The 20631-nt window shown below is 42.3% G+C and overlaps 1 protein-coding gene across 3 annotated transcripts in view; it reads left to right on the top strand.

The window, feature by feature from the left end:
- The first annotated feature begins 1322 nt into the window (after positions 1 to 1322).
- Positions 1323 to 20631, top strand: part of LOC111872182 (inactive pancreatic lipase-related protein 1) — a 50315-nt gene continuing 31006 nt past the window's right edge. Inside the window, exons 1-2 of one of the 3 annotated variants that reach the window (XM_023865809.2) lie at positions 1323 to 1405; positions 14577 to 14705. In XM_023865809.2, the coding sequence (XP_023721577.1) occupies positions 14612 to 14705 (94 nt within the window). In that variant the 5' untranslated portion in view covers positions 1323 to 1405; positions 14577 to 14611. Of the gene's footprint in view, positions 1406 to 3709; positions 3764 to 14576; positions 14706 to 20631 lie in introns of those variants that run through there. The other 2 variants (XM_033754581.1, XM_033754582.1) reach the window with 2 other exon arrangements.

Here is a 20631-nt window from a genome sequence, read left to right as displayed (position 1 = left end):
CTCATAATGCAGTTTTCAGCTCTGTGACACTGCCTGATCTGGTAGATGGGTACCATGGCGACAAAAGACAAAGATATTGCCACGTGTATGGGGGTATACGTGACGAAATTAAAGGGTTCTAGATAGGATGACTGGATTTACTAGCACTTCGGTTACAAGTCCTCTTAATCACATTTTTACAGCGCTATCGCTCAATTGCACAATTTACAGTTCACCGTTGCACACGCACTAGGATTCTTCGTCTTCACTAGTCCTCTCATGGCAACGGGTCTCAACGCAGAAACTATCACTTCAGATCATTATAAAGTCATCTTGTCTTCAATCACTTTGCACCCCTCTGTCATAATCTGTACGCAACTAATCTTCACAATTCACTAAGGACACGCTCCATTCTCGTCCTTGCACTCTCAACTTCTCTTAGCTTCTGAGTTCACTTCTCTTATAAGAACTCTGCACAGAACCCACGGAAAACACAGCCTGCATTGTTGATGACGTCACCGCATTGCATAGCACGGCCCGATAGGCGGAAATGCGTTTACCTAGCCGTTGCCGACAAACGGTTTGCATATCCCCATTGTTCCATTGTTGCGTGATGGACCTTGTGTGCGTTACGGGAGTCGCCTAGCAATGGATTTACATGTCAAAATATGTCCTGTCATTGTTTGTATTGTTTACAAAGTATATTAAAGATGCACGTGAAAAACTTATCTAATGTACACTTCGTTAAAATCATTAAGTGACAACTACAGATGGAATATATGAAATAAGCAATTTAATTATTTTTTTCCTGTTTAATATCGCGGTAGGCGAAATATGAATTATGTAGGTGGGTGCTAGTGATTTCGTGCAAAAAAAAAAAAAGAGGAGTCGATTAACACTTATGATGCATGCATAAAAGCTATAAAATTAAAAAAAAAATGGTGTAGTTACTGATATTATATGTAGTTGAGATCTGTTATGGGGTCGAATAATCTGATAATAGCTGAATAATTAATTGGAAAAGAAGTAAAAGATCAGGAAATCCACGAAATTCTTCAGTCAGGAAAGCCAGTCTCTGGTACCTCAGCAATATGAAGCATGATCGCTACTTGCTTTAGAGTGCAGAAGATACAAAGGCACAGATTATGACCGTGGTCAGTACACAACTGCTTAGTGAGTGGTCCACTACCACTTGCACTTCTGGCCTCATAACCCTGATTCCTTGGCACTGAACGCAATACTTTCTATACTGCCAACAAGAAGCATCATCATCATCATCATCATCATCAGTGAGAGTTTTCCAGAGGCACTTCTACTTTCACATGTACGCAACCTTGTCGTGTGGGTACAACCACCAGTCGGCCTTTGGCTTTTGCTGAGTGAGGTGTAGTGTCGTTAGGCAACCGGTTCAACGTTCTGCAATCTGGTGGGTATCCTGTGTTAAAGGCACACTCCCAGTGCGTTTGCGCTTTCAACGATAAAAGTAGTCAAAAGTCTTGAAATTCTTGTTACTGAAATTCAACCAGATGCAGCTAATTGTGTTTGGATTTTAAAACGTCCAGTCGCACATGTTAGAATGGACTAAGATTTTCTAAGTGTCTGACTAAATCCGACATCGAACTTTTATGGGGGACCGTTTATCTGAACACAAGATAAAATGAAGACTGCTGTCTTCTGAGGTTTGGCATCTTGTGATCTAGTGGCTGTCTACTGACGTTTCGGATATTCCGTAAACATCTACCGGACTACACGGTGTCCCGTCCCAGCGATCTTCATAGTCTCCACCGCAAAGTTCTCATCTCTCAAAAGGCAAACTAGTGACACTAAATTTGTATTTATTTACTTATCCTGGCACTTTCCCAACGGAAAGTTGTAAGAATTCGCATATTTACTTCCTCATACCTGTCTGCCAGCGTGTAAAACTCAAGAATCATTTAACATATTTTCATGAAATTTGAGAGCCTCCACCGGGAAGTTTTGCAGAAGTTTGACGATATATTCCAGTTTTGATTAAAACAGTATAACAAACTGTCGATTTGCTTTAAGACCCATATGCGTTTCTCCGAGCAGTCACAATTCTTTTCATATTTATCAGGCCGAAATCTGATTCGATGAGAAATTCTAGAGCAAATTAAAGTAATATTTTATGCCCAAAATAATCCTTCCGCAAGACTCGTAATTTTGGGGGATAATTAAACAGGGCTAAGCGTACACACTGGCATTGATAAGCGCTCGGAACATTTCGTAACTTGTTGCTAAGGGCGAATAATCAACTTCTTTGTTATCCTTCGTCTCTTATTTCTGGGTCAGAAATATTCCACTGCGCCACTAACCGTTCGCGAGATTTGGGATTTTCACAGCGATTTTCATACATAAGGGCATGAAACTGTGTCTGCCACTAACGTATATAGTCGATCAATCAATTAATCAATTCCTTCTACTCCATTTTGGAGCATAGCACTTCCACGAAGCATCAACAACGGGCTCTATTCCCAACCAGGCTCTTGACCTCTCTCCAGATCTTTCCTGCTTTTCGGGACTCTTCTTCAACAGTTCTCCGCCAGGTTGTTGTTGCTCTGCCCCTCCTTCGCTGTCCCAGGGGATTCCAGTCCAGGGCTTGCCTCTCTATTGCACTGTGGTCTTTACGTAGCGTGTCCTATCCATTTCATTTGTATATAGTCGATATATAAATAATTGTCATTGCGACAGAATCTGTACTGAAATATAAACCAAGATCTTCCTAAACAATAATCTGTAATTCACTCATTCTTGCAGAAAATAATACAGAAAAATTAGTCGAGTAGAATTCTAACTCCTGGCAGTACTCGTATACACATCCGTCCAACATGCCGACCAGGAGCCAAATATGCACATTGTTGATGGATTATGAATTTAATATATCTTAAGTTTCTTATATTACCCAAATAAAGCTTTCAAAATACAACATTTTTAGGACCGGAAGTCTGTGCAACAGAAATAGGCTTGTAAAACTCTACCCGAAAAACCTTGTTAGAATTAGATTTTAAAGGCAAATAAGTGTATTACATTTCAAAGAGTAGACAAGGTGTCTGGAATTCTTCATCCTAATGCGGATTATATTTTAACTCGCGAGAAAATTCTTTTTCCGTTAAAACACAACTGTCATGACATGTTTTAAAAATTTATGTTGGCAAATCTGGTGGAGAGAGACTCTTGGAAGACGCATGGGTATGTGGAGAATAAAGTTGTTCCTGTGCTTAACTAATTATGCATTACGCCATGAAGGAGTATGGGGGAGTGGGTGTATAGATCCACGTTTTTATTCAACTCGGCACTAGTTGGATTTGAGAGGTCAGCTTCATACCCCGGCTACAGCGTTGCCCCTATGCTTAATTAAACATCGCTCCTTGAAGACGTATGGGGGCCTACTTAAACTCTGCAATAAGTGCAGGTGTCGAATGGTCAGCTTAAAGCCATGGCCGCTTTATCCCCTGTGCTCATTGGATAGGAGGGCGGATTGGCTCCAGAGTCGGTCTGGATGCTGTGAAAAAGAAAAGTCTTTCGCCCCTGTCGAAATCGATCTCATATTCTTCGGTCCTCTAGTCCGTATCTAGTAGGCCAGAAGTGGCCGCAGTACAAGGGACTTAGCCACCCTACTAGCAATAAAAATATATGTAGTCGTAGACGTAAGGAATTTTCAAAGCTATGTGGCTTTCCGCGTCTCTCAAGGTCTCCAGTAGCGCGGAGAACTCGGTTATGTAAGCGCTGTGGTTTCAAGAGGTGAGCGTCCGCCGCGTGCCATCAGGTGAGATAGACATAGGTCATAACTGACGTAATGAGGACTTTGTAAAGCATAAAATTAATATTTCCACTCACTTCTGAATACGGAAAAGGTCCTTAAGTACGTGCGCAAGGCATTGGCTACGATCCTCTCGGTTTGGAGTCCGCATATACGAGTAAAACACCGCCACCAACAGTTCCTCTATCGTTGATCGTTGCGTGTTTATCCGTTGTCTAGCGATTACCTGCTGTTTGATGAGGGGACGAGCCGGTTTACTGCACCAGCGGACGACGTCTCTTGTTAAGCCATTCCGTAAAGTCACATTGTCATCGTTATGTGATCTCTACTCATGTTGGCCACATATACTCTGTAAATGAGAAGAACAGCAAGGGGAATACAAAGTGATGATCTTTATGGAAGTCGTGACGTAAGCGCGACTGGCTAAGACGAACGGTATCATCAGTTAGGGAAGTGACAGCCCTGCAGATTGAAAGCTGACAGTCTTAAAACGCGGTGGAGGAGTTCCCGTTAGCTAGCACAGCCTATTCATGTCTCATTACTTTAATGCAAAACACAGTCATAAACTTAATATACTTAATAATTTCGTTCAAAATACAGCAGAAATTTGAAAAAAAAAAACAGTAACGAATCAGGTACATATTTATGAAGAAATTAAGAACGGATTAAATTAGGAGAATTTCTGCAGTAATTCAGTTCACAATTTGTTTACCGTTTTTACATGAAAACGTAGTAGTTTTGTACGAGTGTGAAGTTTTATCTCTCTGTTAAGTGATGACTGCATGTTTGGGGGTCCTCTGTTTCAGAACTAGATGCTGAGGAGAGTCTGAAAAACCTGAATGAGGGAATACAAATTTAGAATAGAAAATATTACGTAATCAGGAAATTCTTAATTTGCAGTCTTCAAAACATATTATTTAGGTAATGAAATAAGGGAGGATGCGGATTGCAGGAACACTTGGGAGACTGACACATAGATTGGAGAAAAATATTAAAATGATTCTTAAAGAAATAAGAGGTCAGGATAGGGCTGCAATCATCTTGGAACAGCGAGGGCAAGGGATGTTTCAAAGCAGATGATGTCACATGTTTGCTTATGATACTTATGTTCAAATCATTTACGAATAATTTTACAGATCGCCCTGGAGTTCTGGATCGGTATATTGAAACATAAATGACATTAGTATCAGTATACTTCCATAATTTGTCTTAGTTCTTTTCTAAATCACTGTGGGCACTTGTCTATCTTGCTCCCCATAGCCTGCCGGCATTGGACCCATTCTTAGCAAGCTAAAGATAGTTAATATCTACGATCCCATTTCTGTAATCTTCATTTTAATATTATATTTACATATATCTGAAATGTCCTCAAGACAATCCAGCAGCAGTTGTGTCTGTATAATTGATTTCCTTGCGTATCATACTTTTCCGCCCAGTATCTTGAAATAATTGATTAAAGAATAATTAGGCAACTAATAAATAAGTGGCCGGTCACGGTGGCCGAGCGGTCTAAGGCATGCACGGTCTTCGCTCGCTCGGAAGACGAGATCGTGGGTTCGAATACCACTCAGGGCATGGATGTTTGTGTGCGTTTTTCTGCGTTTGTGTACAGGTAGAGGCCTTGCGACGAACTGATCACTCGCCCAAGGAGTCCTACCGTATGTGTAAGATCTAGAAAAACCGAAGTGAACGGAGTTCATGGAGGTAGGCCTAGGCCCACTGGGGCTGTAGTGCCAAGGAAAAAAATAAATAAATAAGTGATAAAAATGAGTAAATCACTGCTAGTCAGAGCCCTCAGAAGACCACGGAAATTTGTATGCATACGAACGTGTCCCTCATCGGCAGGGGACAAGGTAGTCGAGTCAGGTTTCTGCCCTCTCTGGATTTATGGAAAATGGTCAAAATTAAAAATGAAAAGGAAGGACACCAAATATTAATAGCGAGAATAAAAATTGTTGAAAAAATAGTCTTTGACCTAATGCAAAAGCTTTTATTAACTTTCCAAACGAACTCTACCTTCCTTTTCTTGACTCCTTCCTCAAACTACAGTTTGTAAAGTGACTGTCCCCTCAGTCTGGAAGAAGATGCCGGTGGCTTCCTTGATCGCCACTTGACACATATTAAAATGCGCAGGCAGTAGCAAAACAGCTGAACTCTGCATCAGGGTAGCATACGCCCCCGCTTTGCCTTCGACACGTCACTGTCAGTCCGTGATACACGCAACTTACAAATGAATGTGCTACTTATGTTGTTATTGGTATAAAACTTCAGCCATATTATTAAGAAACTTTTAAAACAAGGAGAGACAAATGCATGAAAAATTTCGAACACGAAGAGAAGAAGAAAAAGAAGGGGAACTGAGAAAGCTAGTTTAACGGCAAAGCTCTGTACGTATTTCGTAAGGTACTTGGTCCGAGCATCGGCCGCGACATCAGCTATTCTCACTGAGGTTCTGTGCAGTTTCCCTGAGTTTCTCAGTACCTCGATTGGGCCTCGACATCTTCCTTCCAAATTCGTTCCAATTTATGATCCATCGTCATATCTGTGTGTTCTGAAAACTGACAGCGTTTAAGCATAAACTACAAAAAATCTACGAGGTACTGAACCATGGGGAAGTCAGAGATGCTTAGTGTAACACGGGAGTAAACTGACGGAAAATCTTTTTTTGTTCCTTCCTTTTCGCTTCCACTTTGGAGCACAGGGCTGATTTCTCGGTTTCATTGATCACTTTTACATACATTAGAACTCCTTGGACGGGTGATCCGCTCGCAGCAATGCCTCTACCTAAACACAGGGCAACACAAACAGAATAAACGCATACACATACCAAACATCCATGCCTTGTGTGGGATTCGAAGCCACGATCCCGGCTTCCGAGCGAGTGAAGACAGTACATGCCTTAGACCGGTCGGGTGCCGCGACCGACGATGGAAAATCTTAGGCTCTGAAAATTCCCGGGCTGTGCCATCTCATCTAAATACAAGTATTAGCTAAAAATGAAACGCCTGCCTCACACAAAACATTCTGGGCCTCTGTTACGAAGACATATCGGTTAATGCTGCTTAGAGATGCAATAGCTGTTTATTGTGGGAATCATATCAGTCGCATATACAGTACTGTAAGCAGTATGGCCGATCTATCCACAAATTGTACAAATTCTTAATTCAGATGCGAAACAATATTATTAAAGACTCTGGTAGCCCTTAAATAATTTATCGATTAAGTTCGAGATGTGTAATTTTTGAAAAGAGGAGCTTCTTTTTAGCAGACTGACAAAATGTGTGGAAAGGTAACCGGGAGAGTCTCTTGGGAAGAAACGCAGATTCGAAGAAATCAGGGATTGCGATTGAATGTTAGAGCGTGCTAACGAGCTAGACAATGAATATCCGTTATTTTCCCAAACGGCTTGTTTTGTAACAGGGACGGTAACTGCACTGTTAAGGACGCAGCCGGACACGCGCCGTCAGTAGTTAAAGGAGTATCGTGCAGAGTGTGAGGAAGAAAAATTAAGGAAAGCTGTCGGACATGTTTGCTGAAGAGTTCAGGAAGGTCGTAAATATACGAGTACTAGTGAAAGATAGATGGTATTCAAACAAAAAAAAAACTGCGTGGCTTTAGTCTGCAAGCGAACTATGCCGACTGAGCGACCCCCACTTGTCGGCGAAATTAGTGCCAGCTTTAGCGAGTAGAGAGTGTCGCGTGGTCAGCGTAACGAGGACCAACGGGCAACAATGATGGACATTTTTTCTGAGAACGGCAAAAAAGGATACCCAAAGTCAGTTATAGAGCTCTTAAGGCTAGAAGATAAAAGGTTTCTGCAAGGCGTCTGTTACTTCATAAACAACATTCCTATATTTATATAAAATAGGTATGTAAGAAAATAAAAAAGTAATTATACTGATTATTAACAGTATACTCCCAGTTTTAAGTTAAGATCTATATTAAGAATAGCTGGGTAACCGCTAACATATTACATTACCTACATTATATACAATATTTTTTCTACAATAAATAATCCCCACGGCCGTTAATTTCGGTTTTATAGACCGGAAGAGGGATGGTATTCAGTGTGATTAATTACCGGAGACAGATTTGGAATTATTAAATGGTTACTAGTCAGAGTGATTCATTCATTCATTCATTCATTCATTATTAAAGGGGGTGGGTTTCCCCATGCATTTAGACCAGTTATTGGTCCATTGTGGGTCCCCCTTTAATTTCTACTGTCGCCATACCATTCCAGTACTGGTGCTCGCTATCAACCCCTTTCTGCCAGCGAGGTCGACCCTCTTTTGTCAGTGGTACCTGATACTTCCCCATCTACCGAAGGCATTGGAAACTACTTGGTCTCCTAGAGACATGAGGATCTTTTACGTGCCGTAAATCCCTCCCGGAGGACTTATTCCCTGAATTTTTCCGCCCTTAAAAATTCCACGACCTCCGCCGGGTTTGAACCCGCGTACCTTGAGTCGTGAGGTGGGAACGTTACCCCTAGACTACGGAGGCCGCTACTCAGAGTGATGAACACTATAGAAGATTTCACAATATTAAAACATATCAGAGAAACTATAACGAATTAAACAGTGTTTATAACAACTTCTGGTCTATCTCGTTTTCCGGAGTCACGGAGACGCTTGCCGCCCGGATTCTCGTGTAACTCCTAAGGGATTCTCCCACTCCCGCTGACCTAGCCATCGTATCTAACACCAGTAGGAACGTCTTCGAATGGTCACAATATACATTGCCGCGTATGGTTGACACAGAGTTTGGATTGAATATTGAATTCACTGAATGTTTGTGATCCGTAACCACAGATAAATAAAGCACTCAGTAATCTACGCACTCTTCAAATAACTACTACACGCATTAAATATTCTCAATCTGCTACGTCTTCACTAATCGTTGCTTTGGGGTGGTTCCTAACAACGTGCCTATGTGCTCACGGCCAAACATCGACTGCCAGTAACGGCTCCGGACTCACGACTGACAAATTGTGGCATGTAGAACTGTTGTTAGGCAACGACCGCGAAACAAACTACTAAACAGCCGTTACTAGGCAACGGCTTGTATACTGCAACAGAGCAGTGGTGTTTTCTGTGAGGACCGTGCCGAAATGTTACAAGCAGGACAGTTAGTGGGTGTCAGTTCAGTTGACTTCGTTTGTGAGTGACTGAGTTGGTCAGTTAGTGAGTCAATCAGAGAATTGCTGAAGTTCAGTCGTTGTGAGCTGATGCTCTGAGAAACTGGTAGCTCAGGCCAGGGATAGTTCAGGAACCAAGAGGATGGGGAACGTCCGCTGTTGGAAACCGGTACCGAGGAACGGCTAGTGAAGGCGTGACTGTGGACATTAGTGTGAATGTGTTTCTGCTAAGTGTAGTGGCGCGCTGTATCAAAGAGTCCAATAAATCAGAACATCAATCCACTCTATCACGCGATATAACCATCAGCATTTCATCAACAAACTGTATGCACTACATGAATCCGTTATTTGAAAGTAACACATCGGCTGCCACACACTGGTAACTGTCAATGCTAAGTAAAAGCTTGAATTCAGGAAGGACGAAATTTACAGAGCATTCACAATAATTGTGAGGAACGCTATGATAATGGCAAAGGAGAAATTCGTCATGCGTTTAACAGTAATTTCTGTCCTGACGCACCTGACTAAGTCCGTGTCAAGACTTCTCTGCAGCCGACCGCGGACAACAAATTACGCTTAATTTGGACGTATAAGGTTGTCACTGTTATTCTGTGGAAATAAAAAGAGGTTGCGTCCTTGTTCCGCCTTTCAACGTTCGAACCAATTTCTTAGTTTTTACAGGAATTCGGTAAGAACGTTATGCCACTGGGTTGACACGTGCTCGTTTTCCGAAAATGCATTCGATTAATTTTTAACAACGCGTTGTTTAGTTTTCAAAGTTGCCCGTGCTACCAGAAGGGAGGAGCACTGGACGTCTCAAATCTTCGCAATAAAATAACTAGGAATAGCAAATTATCATGGTCATCATCATCATGTCACAGATTCCGAAATTTTACTGGTTATTTCGATTGCGAATGTGCGACATTTTAATGTTTAATTTAAACTCTAAATTTCGAGCAGGTCTCTATATGTGGATACAAATATGTTTTAAAATTATAGATATATTACTAATTGTATTTAAGTCTCTTATATGCTGTTCCTAGGTAATGATAATGATGTATATTAAAAAGAAATATCTAGAGCATAAAAAAGAACCATTCTTGAGACTGGTCTTGAATGCCTTTTTGTATAATTCTTACCAACAATGTAGAGGGCAGAATTTACTGAATGGAAAGTATTAGTACTACCAAAGGCATTCATACTCCTTTGGAAATAAAATATTACCCAGTTTCATTATTCTGTTTTCTAGGATGTCAAAAGGTCTGTGCCAAGGCTTGTATGAGTGGCCGCATACAGGAAACAGCCACTCATTCTTAAGCCATCTTGTGACGCAATGACACGGAACGTGAACAGCGCACAGTAGTTTTTATTCTGCGAAACACAGCAGGCAGAGACAACACCAGTGCTCACATGAAGTGGTCTTGAAATTTAGATTAAAGACTAGTCTCACTCAGACATCTTCCACTTTCATTTTGCAACCACCTATGTAAGTGATTGGCGTCTGGGAAAAGTGTTCTTAACTTCTTTGCAATTAATTATCCCTAATAGACGGTCTCGTCTTCGCTCGCTTGGAAACCGGGATCGTGGGTTCGAATCCCACTCAGGGCATGGATGTTTAGTTTGTGTGTGTGCGTTTTTCTGTGTTTGTCTATAGGTAGAGGCCTTGTGACGAGCTGATCACCCGCCCAAGGAGTCCTAGCGAATGTGTAAGATCTAGAAAAACCGAAGTGAACGGAGAAATTCATGGAGGTAGGCTTAGGCCCACTGCGGCTGTAGTGCCAAGAAAAAAATATACAGTATCAGGCTTAACAGCCACAACACCCGTGACTAATCTGACTTCCAGGCAAAGATTGGTTCTGATTTAAGTCCAAGTTTACTGTTAATGTGTCTGGTGGAAAATCGGAATTCTGAAAGAGAGCCTCCACTCACTGCTTGCATATCGTCCTTTCGACAGCTGCAGTTTCCTTGTAGCTCCTAGCCAGCAGCAGCAATGAGTCTCATTGTGTATACCGAAAATCTGAGAATAAAACTGAGGGAGTTAATCACACAGCATTATCGTAATTTGTCTTGTATTCTATTATAAATCAAACAACAAAACTTGTAGCTAATAATTGCTCCTTCGAAGTGCAGAGGGTAGCTGCGGTATCATGCCTTCTCTGCCACAAGCCGTTCACAGAACGAGGCCACACTTGCATATATTCAGCACTGGTAGAACACGTTTCTTCCACGTCGCCTCTTCTCCTCCTCGGAACTTTAAGCTTTTACATTAGTTAAAATTTCTCCACAGGATTAGCACCCTCCTTTGTCTCACGACTTGCAAGACCATTCGGTCTTTTCTCTTCTGTGGTATGTTCAACTTTCTTCCTGCTTTAACCTCGTTAAACTCATTAACAGAGATCTGTGTACCGTCACCTTTCGATCTTCATTCCGGCCATAGTAGATTAAGAGTTTTCTTCTTGAAAGTGTCCTCACGCTTACTTTGATTAGGTCTATACTTGTAGAGTTTATAGAGCCCATCAGATATTGTGATTGGATTAGTGCCTCTTTATTGGCTCAGTATTTTCTGTTGAGTGCAATAACGTCGACTTTCAGTAGTCTGCTTTAAGAAATTGTAGTTACGTTTCGAATATTAGACACGTTCTTTCGATAGACTTCTTCCATGGTAGGACGTCTCCTATATTTGACTCATCATCGATTCATCCAAATAGTCCTCAGATGTATCTAAATCCATTATAAGTGTTTCATGAGACACAAGTGCCCCACCAACATGAACCTGTATTAAACTGATTAAAATGAACGCAAAACCAGATGTAGCGATACTTGACGAATGGTCACATAACCGATGTGGATTCAGCATGTTTCGTCATCAAGACAAGTCAGAAGTGGTACATTATGAAGTAAAATCCAGTTTTTACTTCATCCCATTAATAGGACTGTGTACCCATTAGACACGGTGGAGGTATAAAATTATCTCTCGAAACTGCCATCACTTGCAGGTGTTTACAAATAATGTTTATTATATCCTGGATTTGGTATGTTTAAGCTACTAGCGCCACGGTTATGTTCGTAATTTTCTTCGAAGCAACGTCCGTTAAAGAATTTAATAACTATCGAAAGTCTGCTTAAAAAAACTTTATCACTGGTATTTAATTTCGAAGAATGGTTTCTGGCAACCTATCAGTTCAGAACAGCTGAAGGGAAAATGCCAGTTGGACAACCTACCCCAGATGAAGGAGAATATTCAAATAATTGTAAAGGAATGGAATGTGTGGATAGGACAGGATTCAGTTTGCCACAGAACAGGGATGGTTGGTGAGACTTTGTGAACACGGTAAGAAATATTACACAAAACCTATGGAAACTAGCAAAGGAAGAACCAGTAGCCACAACAACAAAAGGAAATGAAATGGATAGGACACGCTACGTAAAGACCATAGTGCAATAGAGAGGCAAGCCCTGGACTGGAATCCCCGGGGACAGCAAAGGAGGGGCAGAGCAACAACAACCTGGCGGAGAACTGCTGAAGAAGAGGTCCGAAAAGCAGGAAAGATCTGGAGAGAGGTCAAGAGCCTGGCTGGAAACAGAGTCCTTTGATGATGCGTCGTGGAAGCTCTATGCTCCAAAATGGAGTAGAATGAATTGACTGATTGATTGACTGATAAAGGACAAAGGATTTCTTGACTAGCTGAGTGACTATCAGTAGTTAGTTAGTTAGTTATTGCAGAGGGTGGGTTTCCCCATGCACTGAGACCTATATTGGTCCATTGTGCTTCCCTCTATGATTTCTACCAGTCTCTATATCCTACCGGTACTGGTGCTTACCATCAGTCCCGCCCAGCCAGCGAGACCGGCTCTACTAGCTGAGAGGTATCTATAATGCTTTCCCCATCTACCAGAGGTATTAGAGACTGCTATTGGGCGGGAAACGTCCGTTAATTTGGCTCAGTGACCTCCTTTGGAGATATGAAGTTCTTTTACGTGCCGTAAAGCTACGACACGGGACCCACGGCTTAAAGTCCCTCCCGGAGAACTTGTTCCCTGAATTTTTCCGACCTTAAGACTATCAGTACATCCAACACGATGTTAGTAACGTATAATTCCATAAGTCGAGGACGTGGTGCAGTGGCTTGAACTCGCATGCTGATGTCCCCGTTGTAATTTTGACGGCAATATCGGACATTCATAAAGTAACAGAGATTTTTCCTGACTTTTGTCCATTCCTCGGTGGATATGTCAAGCAAACAGACCTTGTCTTGGAATTATTCTGTATCCTCTTCTTCCACATACGTCTGAAGCATTAGGCTATTTTATCACTAAAATGCCATTGCTCGTTCGATTGTAAATATCAAATAAGTAAAAAAATATTACAAGCATTTCTTTTTCTTCCGCACGCATATAAATGAAAAGAAGCTATATGGGATAAGCAAACATGTAAACAAATTTTTCATTACTGTCTCATTGCACAATAGAAGGCGCAATGGGTGACTTTGCTTTCTTCATCAGCATCATAATGTATGGGCTTAGTAGCTAAATTTCATAAAAGATATAACATTTGAATTAAAGGAAAACTTTTTCGCCCTACTACATTCATTACACACTGCGGCGGCTCGCATACATATTGCCAAAGTACCGAGCAAACGTCGCAATATCTTTGTGTGTTAGTACAGCCGTGGGAATCAGAGGTTATTACCAACTGATTACATTGCTGATATTATGTTCCAAAGGAAGCTTGTTAAGGAGATTGCATTACTCTTCTATGTTCTTTTCTTACCGGAACAGAATTCAGTATGCATCTTGAAGGTCCTGCTATTGCTACCTTCACACAGGTCTTGGTATTTCCTCTGTCTTCAAGCAAATTTTGAGATCATAAAAAAACCGAAGTTGTCCCTGTGCTTAACTAATCAAGCATTATGCCATGAAGACGTTTGGAGGAGTGGATGTATAGATCCACATTTTCTTGACCTCGGCACTAATTGGAGGTGAGTGGTCAGCTTCACGCCCCGGCCGCTTTACTCCCAGGGAAAGAGCCCCCTATACCAATTGAATAGGGGGCTGGGTAGGCTCCACAGCCGGTCTGGACTACAAGGACTCGAACTGGAACTCTTGGTCGTACAGCCATTAGCCAGTCGCCATACCGACTACGTCATCTAGGCTCCTGACTCTGAGATGGTACCAAAGTTCCAAGTTACTCCTGCGTGTTTCTCTTACAAGAAGAAGAAAAAAAAAAAAAGCGATACCTTTAAAGTCCGTGAAGGTCCATAGGGTTGTGAGACGCCGAGGCTCCCACATTTTCTAGACAATCGACTAACAGATGGCGGTAGGGTTTCAGCATTACGCGCTGGCCGCCCTTTACCCCAGGAAGATCCCTAGTATTAATTTCTGTTAGAGGCTGAGTCGACCCCAGGTTCTGGATACCTCAAATTACCTTGTATATTATGTAATTAGCTAATAATCATAAGACAATAATCTCCGGCCGTTGTCTAGAGCAGTTCAAATAACTTCCTATCAAATGTCAGTTAACAACCATGTCGTTAATGATCCAGGAGAGTGAGCACTGGGTAACTACCCTGAACGAAAACGACTCACCGCGCCTTCTGGTCGATATGTCCCACTGATATTTTAGGTTAAGATGGTAAAGGAACAGGATTTTACTTCAGGATTGTAATATTACCTATTTAGTTTGCAGTCGAAGCAAGACAGAGTCACGCGCGAGGATGAGGACCGGTTCCCGTGGAGACCGCATCATGACAACAGCAAGATCAGTGATCGTCACTTTCAGCTGTTTTCTACTGCTCTACTCTAACGAAGGTAAGCTCCAACTTTCCGTTATGATGACTGTTTTCTGAGGCCATAAGCTTGCAACACATTCTCAACATTTCTGTTTGCATGTAGTTCGCAGTCCGAGGACCGCAAGTTAAATATCTCAGAATAAAAATTGCATTCATAAAGTTGAAATAACTACTCGCTGCCATGCTTCCCGCCCCTGTCTAATATCTTGAAAATTTTTTTATTGCTAGTGGGGTGGGACTAAGTCCCTTGTACTGCGGCCACTTCTGGCCTAATGTACCAGCCCCAGATGATAGGTGAGGATGATTGTGGAGCAACTGGTGGAATGAAGATTGGCAGGGGAAACCGAAGTACTCGGAGAAACCCTGCCCCAGCGCCACTTTGTCCACCACAAATCCCACTTGACCAGACCCGGGATCTAAGAAGGGGCAAGTAATAGGAGAAAAGTCATGTATTCTGGGATTTGACATCGTTTAGTCCGCTGAGAATTAACCGACGTTACGAAGGAACATGTTGTCTGCATCTTCAGGGTAGTGGAGTAATCCGAAAAAGAAAGCAGCATAAAAGCAGGTAGCAAGCAGGTTTTTCTTGCTTGGATTATTCTTCGACTCTGATGATGGAGACGCCGTGTTCCTGCGAAAGGTGGGTTAGTTCTAAACGGACTACAGGGAGTTATGTTCCAGAAAGTAGAACTCATAACGACGACTCTGAGAATCACAAATCATAATGAGGAGCTCCACAGATGGTACTCTTCGCAAAATATTATTAGAGTGATCAGGTGTAGGTGAATGAGATGACATGGTCACGTATACACTCGTGGGAAAAATAAGAAATATGTTCATAATTTTAGTGTAAAACCTGAATGAAAATATCACTTGGAATATAGAGGCGGCTGTAGGAGTATAATACTAAAATGGATGTTAATGAAACAGGGTCTGAGGTTGTGGATTTAAAAAAGCTAATAAGACCCAAAAAACAAAACAAAGAAGAACAGCTGATGTGACGGCACACCTCTCTCTCTCATAACTGCAAATTTCATGCCGATTTTCGTCACATATGTGTGTCATGTTACGTCAGCGACATTTATAACGTAAACGGTCTAAAAAATGAGTGAAGCGGCGCATTTCGAAATTCCTGTTCATGTGGCAACTGCACAACAAAGTTTCTCTCTCGGTTCGTTAAGACTCGTGGATCTTCGGCAAGAGGAAGAGCAAGCGCAAGAGCCTCTCTAGTACATACGCGTGCAGTTCTGGGCACTTTGTGCGTGCTAAACATACACATAGTTCTTACATATACTGATCGGCCGTGAAGAGCTCTGACGCTTTATAGTCTCACAGAAGCTTACCGACTTTTCGGAGCGAAGTACTGCCTCCATCTTCAGGGTATAAGGATAAACCAGTAAGAAATCGGCATGGAGCAAACAGCAAGCAGTGATTGATCAGCTTACTCTTCAACCCTGAAGACTGAGGCGGTGCATTCCTCCGAAATTTTTGGTAAACAAGTGCCACATTAAACGGCATCACATACCAGAAGATAGTATCTTCCTAGATCATCTACCAGTATTAACTGAACTGACATTTGTTTGGTTTGGTTCATTCCTACATGGATATAAACAGCAACAGCTCGCAATGAATGACGTCAGATGCTGGGACAAGGGAACTGTGAATGCGGAAAGTGCAGGAAAGGTCTGGACCTTTGCCCGCAGGGATCGAGGAAATCCAAGCAAGTCCTCAACCACAATAAGCGGTATCCAAGCAGAGAATTAAACTCGGCCGCTCCCGGATGTGAAGTAGGAATACTGTTTACTTGACCGCAAACTTCGGTTCAGCGATTTCAGTGGAACCTGATACTAGCGAAGCGCGACTAGGAACCTTCCCCAAGCATGGGGCATCTCGTAACCTCAAGAATGTTGGCATAACATTGGGCACTCCCGAAGAAAAATAGCACAAATGGACATCAGGAAAGCAGAACAGGCTATCAGCGCTACCCAAGAAATAGACATAAAGAAAGTTGGCTGGATCATTTCCCAAAAATTTATGTTGCATAAATTTAGCTGATTTTATTACTGTTGTCATTTTTGTATCACTTCATATATACATAATTTTCATATATTATCTGCGTTTTAAATAGGTGTCCCGTAATTGTCATGTCCTGGAACAACTATACTTCTCCGTTAATGAGATATTTCCCGTTACTCGTGGTGAATTCTATGATTTTTTTATCTCTTCACATTTCGTATTACAAAACTTTCTTCATGGAAATCTGAAGATATGTGAGAATGTCACAAACTTGATAAATATTTGAGGTTCACTTAAAGGCTCTGCGGTCCGTAACGCTGGTGGAAAAAAAGAAGAAAATTCTGAAATATTGTAGGCTAGGTCGTACTATCAGTAGCTGGAGCATCTGATAATCTATTACAGACTTCACTGGGTGGCACCAGTGTTAAAGTAGGGAAATATTTGGCCGCGCCATAGCTCAAGCGGTTAGTCGCTGGCTTCCCACCGCCGCAGCCCGGGTTCGATCCCGGATCTGGTCAAGTAGGATTTGTGGTGGACAAAGTGGCGCTGGGGCAGGTTTTCTCCGAGTACTTCGGTTTCCCCTGCCAATCTTCATTCCACCAATTGCTCCACAATCACCTCACCTATCATCTGGGGCTGGTACAATAGGCCAGAAGTGGCTGCAGTAAAAGGGACTTTGTCCCATCCCACTAGCAATATATAGAAAAAAGGAAATGTTTCGTTCATCTGCCAACTTCCGAACTCCCATCAACGTATTGGGCATTCGACAGCTCCTGTTACTGAAGTGAACAGGGCCATTTCTAGTGCCACCTTGTGCTGTAATTTATTCGTCCAAGATAAGGCAAAGTTCCATCTGATACTCGTAAAAACCCATCATGCTCCAAAAATTCTGTCCTATGAATTTAAATTTCGAAAGGATGCCAAGGGCCCAGTCGGGTTCCCCCCTTGGTATGGGCAATATTCCATTCAAGGCTTTTGTTCACTGGTGTGCGTGTAACGTAGTTGGTTGAGGCGCTATGCTACAAGCCGGAAGGTCGCGGGTTAGAGTCCCGATTAGGTGGACTTTTTTCAATTTACTCAATCCTTCCAGGGTCTCTGTGGCCCTGGGTTCGACCCAGCCTCCAATAGAAATGAGTACCACAAATTTTCCTGGGGATAAATGGCCGCCGGTGCATAAGGCTGATAACCTTACCGCCATCTGTGAACCGATTGTTTAGAAAATGTGGAAGTTTTGACGTCTCACAAACCTAGAAAAATTACAGACCTCTTATTATACTGTAATTTAGGTTCTCGCAATGATGAACGTCGAAGCTGCGTCTTCTGGGATGTGACGCCATGTATTCTGGTAGATAATTACCAACGCTTCTGGGAAAATTATTGCCTCCACATTCAGCCTTTAGAACCTGAAGAACGAGGCAGCAGATTTTTTTCGTTAGTAATTGTTACTACACTTCACGGAGTCACATCCCAGAACAGAGCAGCCTAAAGTCTTATTGAGGTATTATTTTTAATAGAACGGGTAATAACAATATGGCTGAAGCGCGAAACATTTTTATGTGAAGATGATGTTCAGTGAATTAACATGGTTATTCGTGAAAGGCATCTGTCGGCCTATACATTTTGAGTGTGAGTGTTGTTACACTCTTGGTCTGCTCACTAAAATGAGTCCCTGCTCTTGCAAATACCTGCACAGCTGCACACAGACTTGCAGCACAAACAAATGAGGGTATATGAGTCTCTGTGAGGGCGAAATAAATCGCCATTTGGTACCTACAGAAGAAAGCGCCCACGTTCACAAGCAAATAACAGTAGCGCCACTGAATACATAACAAATAAGTGAAAGGCTAGTGGGTAAGAAGGAAGCACATAACAATTACGTTTGCTCTGCGTGTCGCCTGCTTATTGTTGGTTTCCTCTTTGGCTTAAACTTAAATCTTGAAGATGGAAGTGACACGCTCCTCAGAAACGTCAGTGGACTTTTACCAAATTGCACGGTGTTACAACCCTGAACACTGCATAGTCACCGCTGTGAGAACTTCACCTCCAGTACAAAGTCTACGCATTTCTTCTTCTTCTTCTGGCCCCTTCTTTTGTCTTCGCCGTCAGGCGTCCCCGCGTTTGCGTGTAGGCACCGAGCCTCTCCACCCCGGTACTCCTCAGTTGCTTCCCATGCTTTCCTTATATCTGGTACCTTTCGCTACAAGTTTTCCTCAGACTTTACATCAAGAAGTTGTTTTCTAGTTGAGAAGAGGCGAGGGGCTATGCTACAAGCCGGAAGGTCGCGGGTTCAAGTTCCGATGAGGTCATTGGATTTTTTTCAATTGACCTAATCCTTCCAGCAGCACTATGGCCCTGGGGTCGACTCAGCCTCTAACAGAAATGTGTACCAGGAATTAATTAAATAATTTTCCTGGGGAGTAAAGCTCGGCCGGCGTGTAAGGCTGACAACCTTACCGACATCTGTGAGCCGATTGTCTAGATAATGTGGAAGCCTCAACGTCTCACACCCCTATGGGCCTTCACGGCCTGTTACAGGGATAGCTTTACTTTACTTACTTAGTTAAGAAGAGTATTTCGGATTTCAACACAGTCCTTTCTACAAAACCTTCTTATTCTGCCTTTCATTAATTTATCCATAATTGAGATTTTATGTTTTAGTTTATTATTCTTTATCTCCTGGGTTTGCCGATCACAGTGGCCGCGTGCCCTAAGGCATGAACTGTCTTCGGCCGCTCGAACACTGGGATCGTGTCTGTATTGTGTGTGTTTATTCTGTGTGTAGGGAGAGCCCTTGCGACGGGTTGATCACCGTCCAAGGAGACGTACCGACTGTGTGTAGGCTCAAAAAACTGAAGAAGCGGCCAAGGCCCAACAAAACGGCTGTAATAATAATAATAATAATAATAATAATCACCATCATCATCTTATTCTTCTGGGTTTACCTTCTACATTTAATCCCACTGCTGTTTGTCTAGCAACATCTGACTTCGTCCGTGTTTACTCGTCCATATCACCAGGCGTGTTCGCACCGATTTTAGCTGAGTAGGGTATCGATGGTCTGAGAGTGTGAGCACTCACATGTCACACTTTTGTATATTTTGCAGGAAAGCTACCTGCGACTAACGCGTTGTCTTTCTTAAGGGACGTTGCAGCTTAGGGACTTCTTCATGTTCGGAGGTCGTGGGGTTGCTTCTCTGCTCGGGGACCTACGAGTATATTTTATAGACTTTTCCATGGTCATTCTCATTTCCGTAACGCAGCAAATGAAATGAATATTAAAGGAAACCATGATCTAGTTCCTTCATTTATAAAAAGTAAAATAAGTAAAAATAAGTAAAGCTATCCCTGTAACAGGCCGTGGAAGCCCATATGCCTGTGAGACGTTGAGGGTGCCACATTATCTAGACAGTCGGCTCAAAGAAGGCAGTAAGGTTGTCAGCCTTAGGCACCGCCCTTCACCTCCAAGAATATTCCTGGTACTCATTTCTGTTAGTGGCTGAGTCGAACACAGGGCCATAGTGCGGCTTGAAGGGTTAGGTCAATTGAAAAAATCCAGTGATCTCATCGAGATTCGATCCTGCGACCTTCCGGCTTGTAGCATAGTGCCTCAACCAACTACCCTACCCCGTGCCTCATTTCCTTCATTTATATTTAAATTAATTAAAATTATTATCTTGCAGGGAGATATGCCGTGTAATCTGGAAGATACTTAATGGCGATTCGGAGGAACAGGCCTCATATATATTCACTTCTTTCACTATCAATATGGAGGCAGCTGGTTGCTCCGAAACTTTTATACCTATCTATTGACGTCACTTCCAATTAGACCATTATTTAACATTAACTATCGCGAGAATATCATCATCATCATCATCATCATCAGTAATCTGTCAGAAGACGACAGGTCCACAGTCTCTTCCACAATTCCT

This window comes from Cryptotermes secundus, unplaced genomic scaffold (assembly GCF_002891405.2).
Source record: "Cryptotermes secundus unplaced genomic scaffold, Csec_1.0 scaffold593, whole genome shotgun sequence".
Taxonomy (NCBI): domain Eukaryota; kingdom Metazoa; phylum Arthropoda; class Insecta; order Blattodea; family Kalotermitidae; genus Cryptotermes; species Cryptotermes secundus.
The sequence above is the reverse complement of the archived record's forward strand: the minus strand, read 5'-3'. Positions and strand labels throughout refer to the sequence as shown.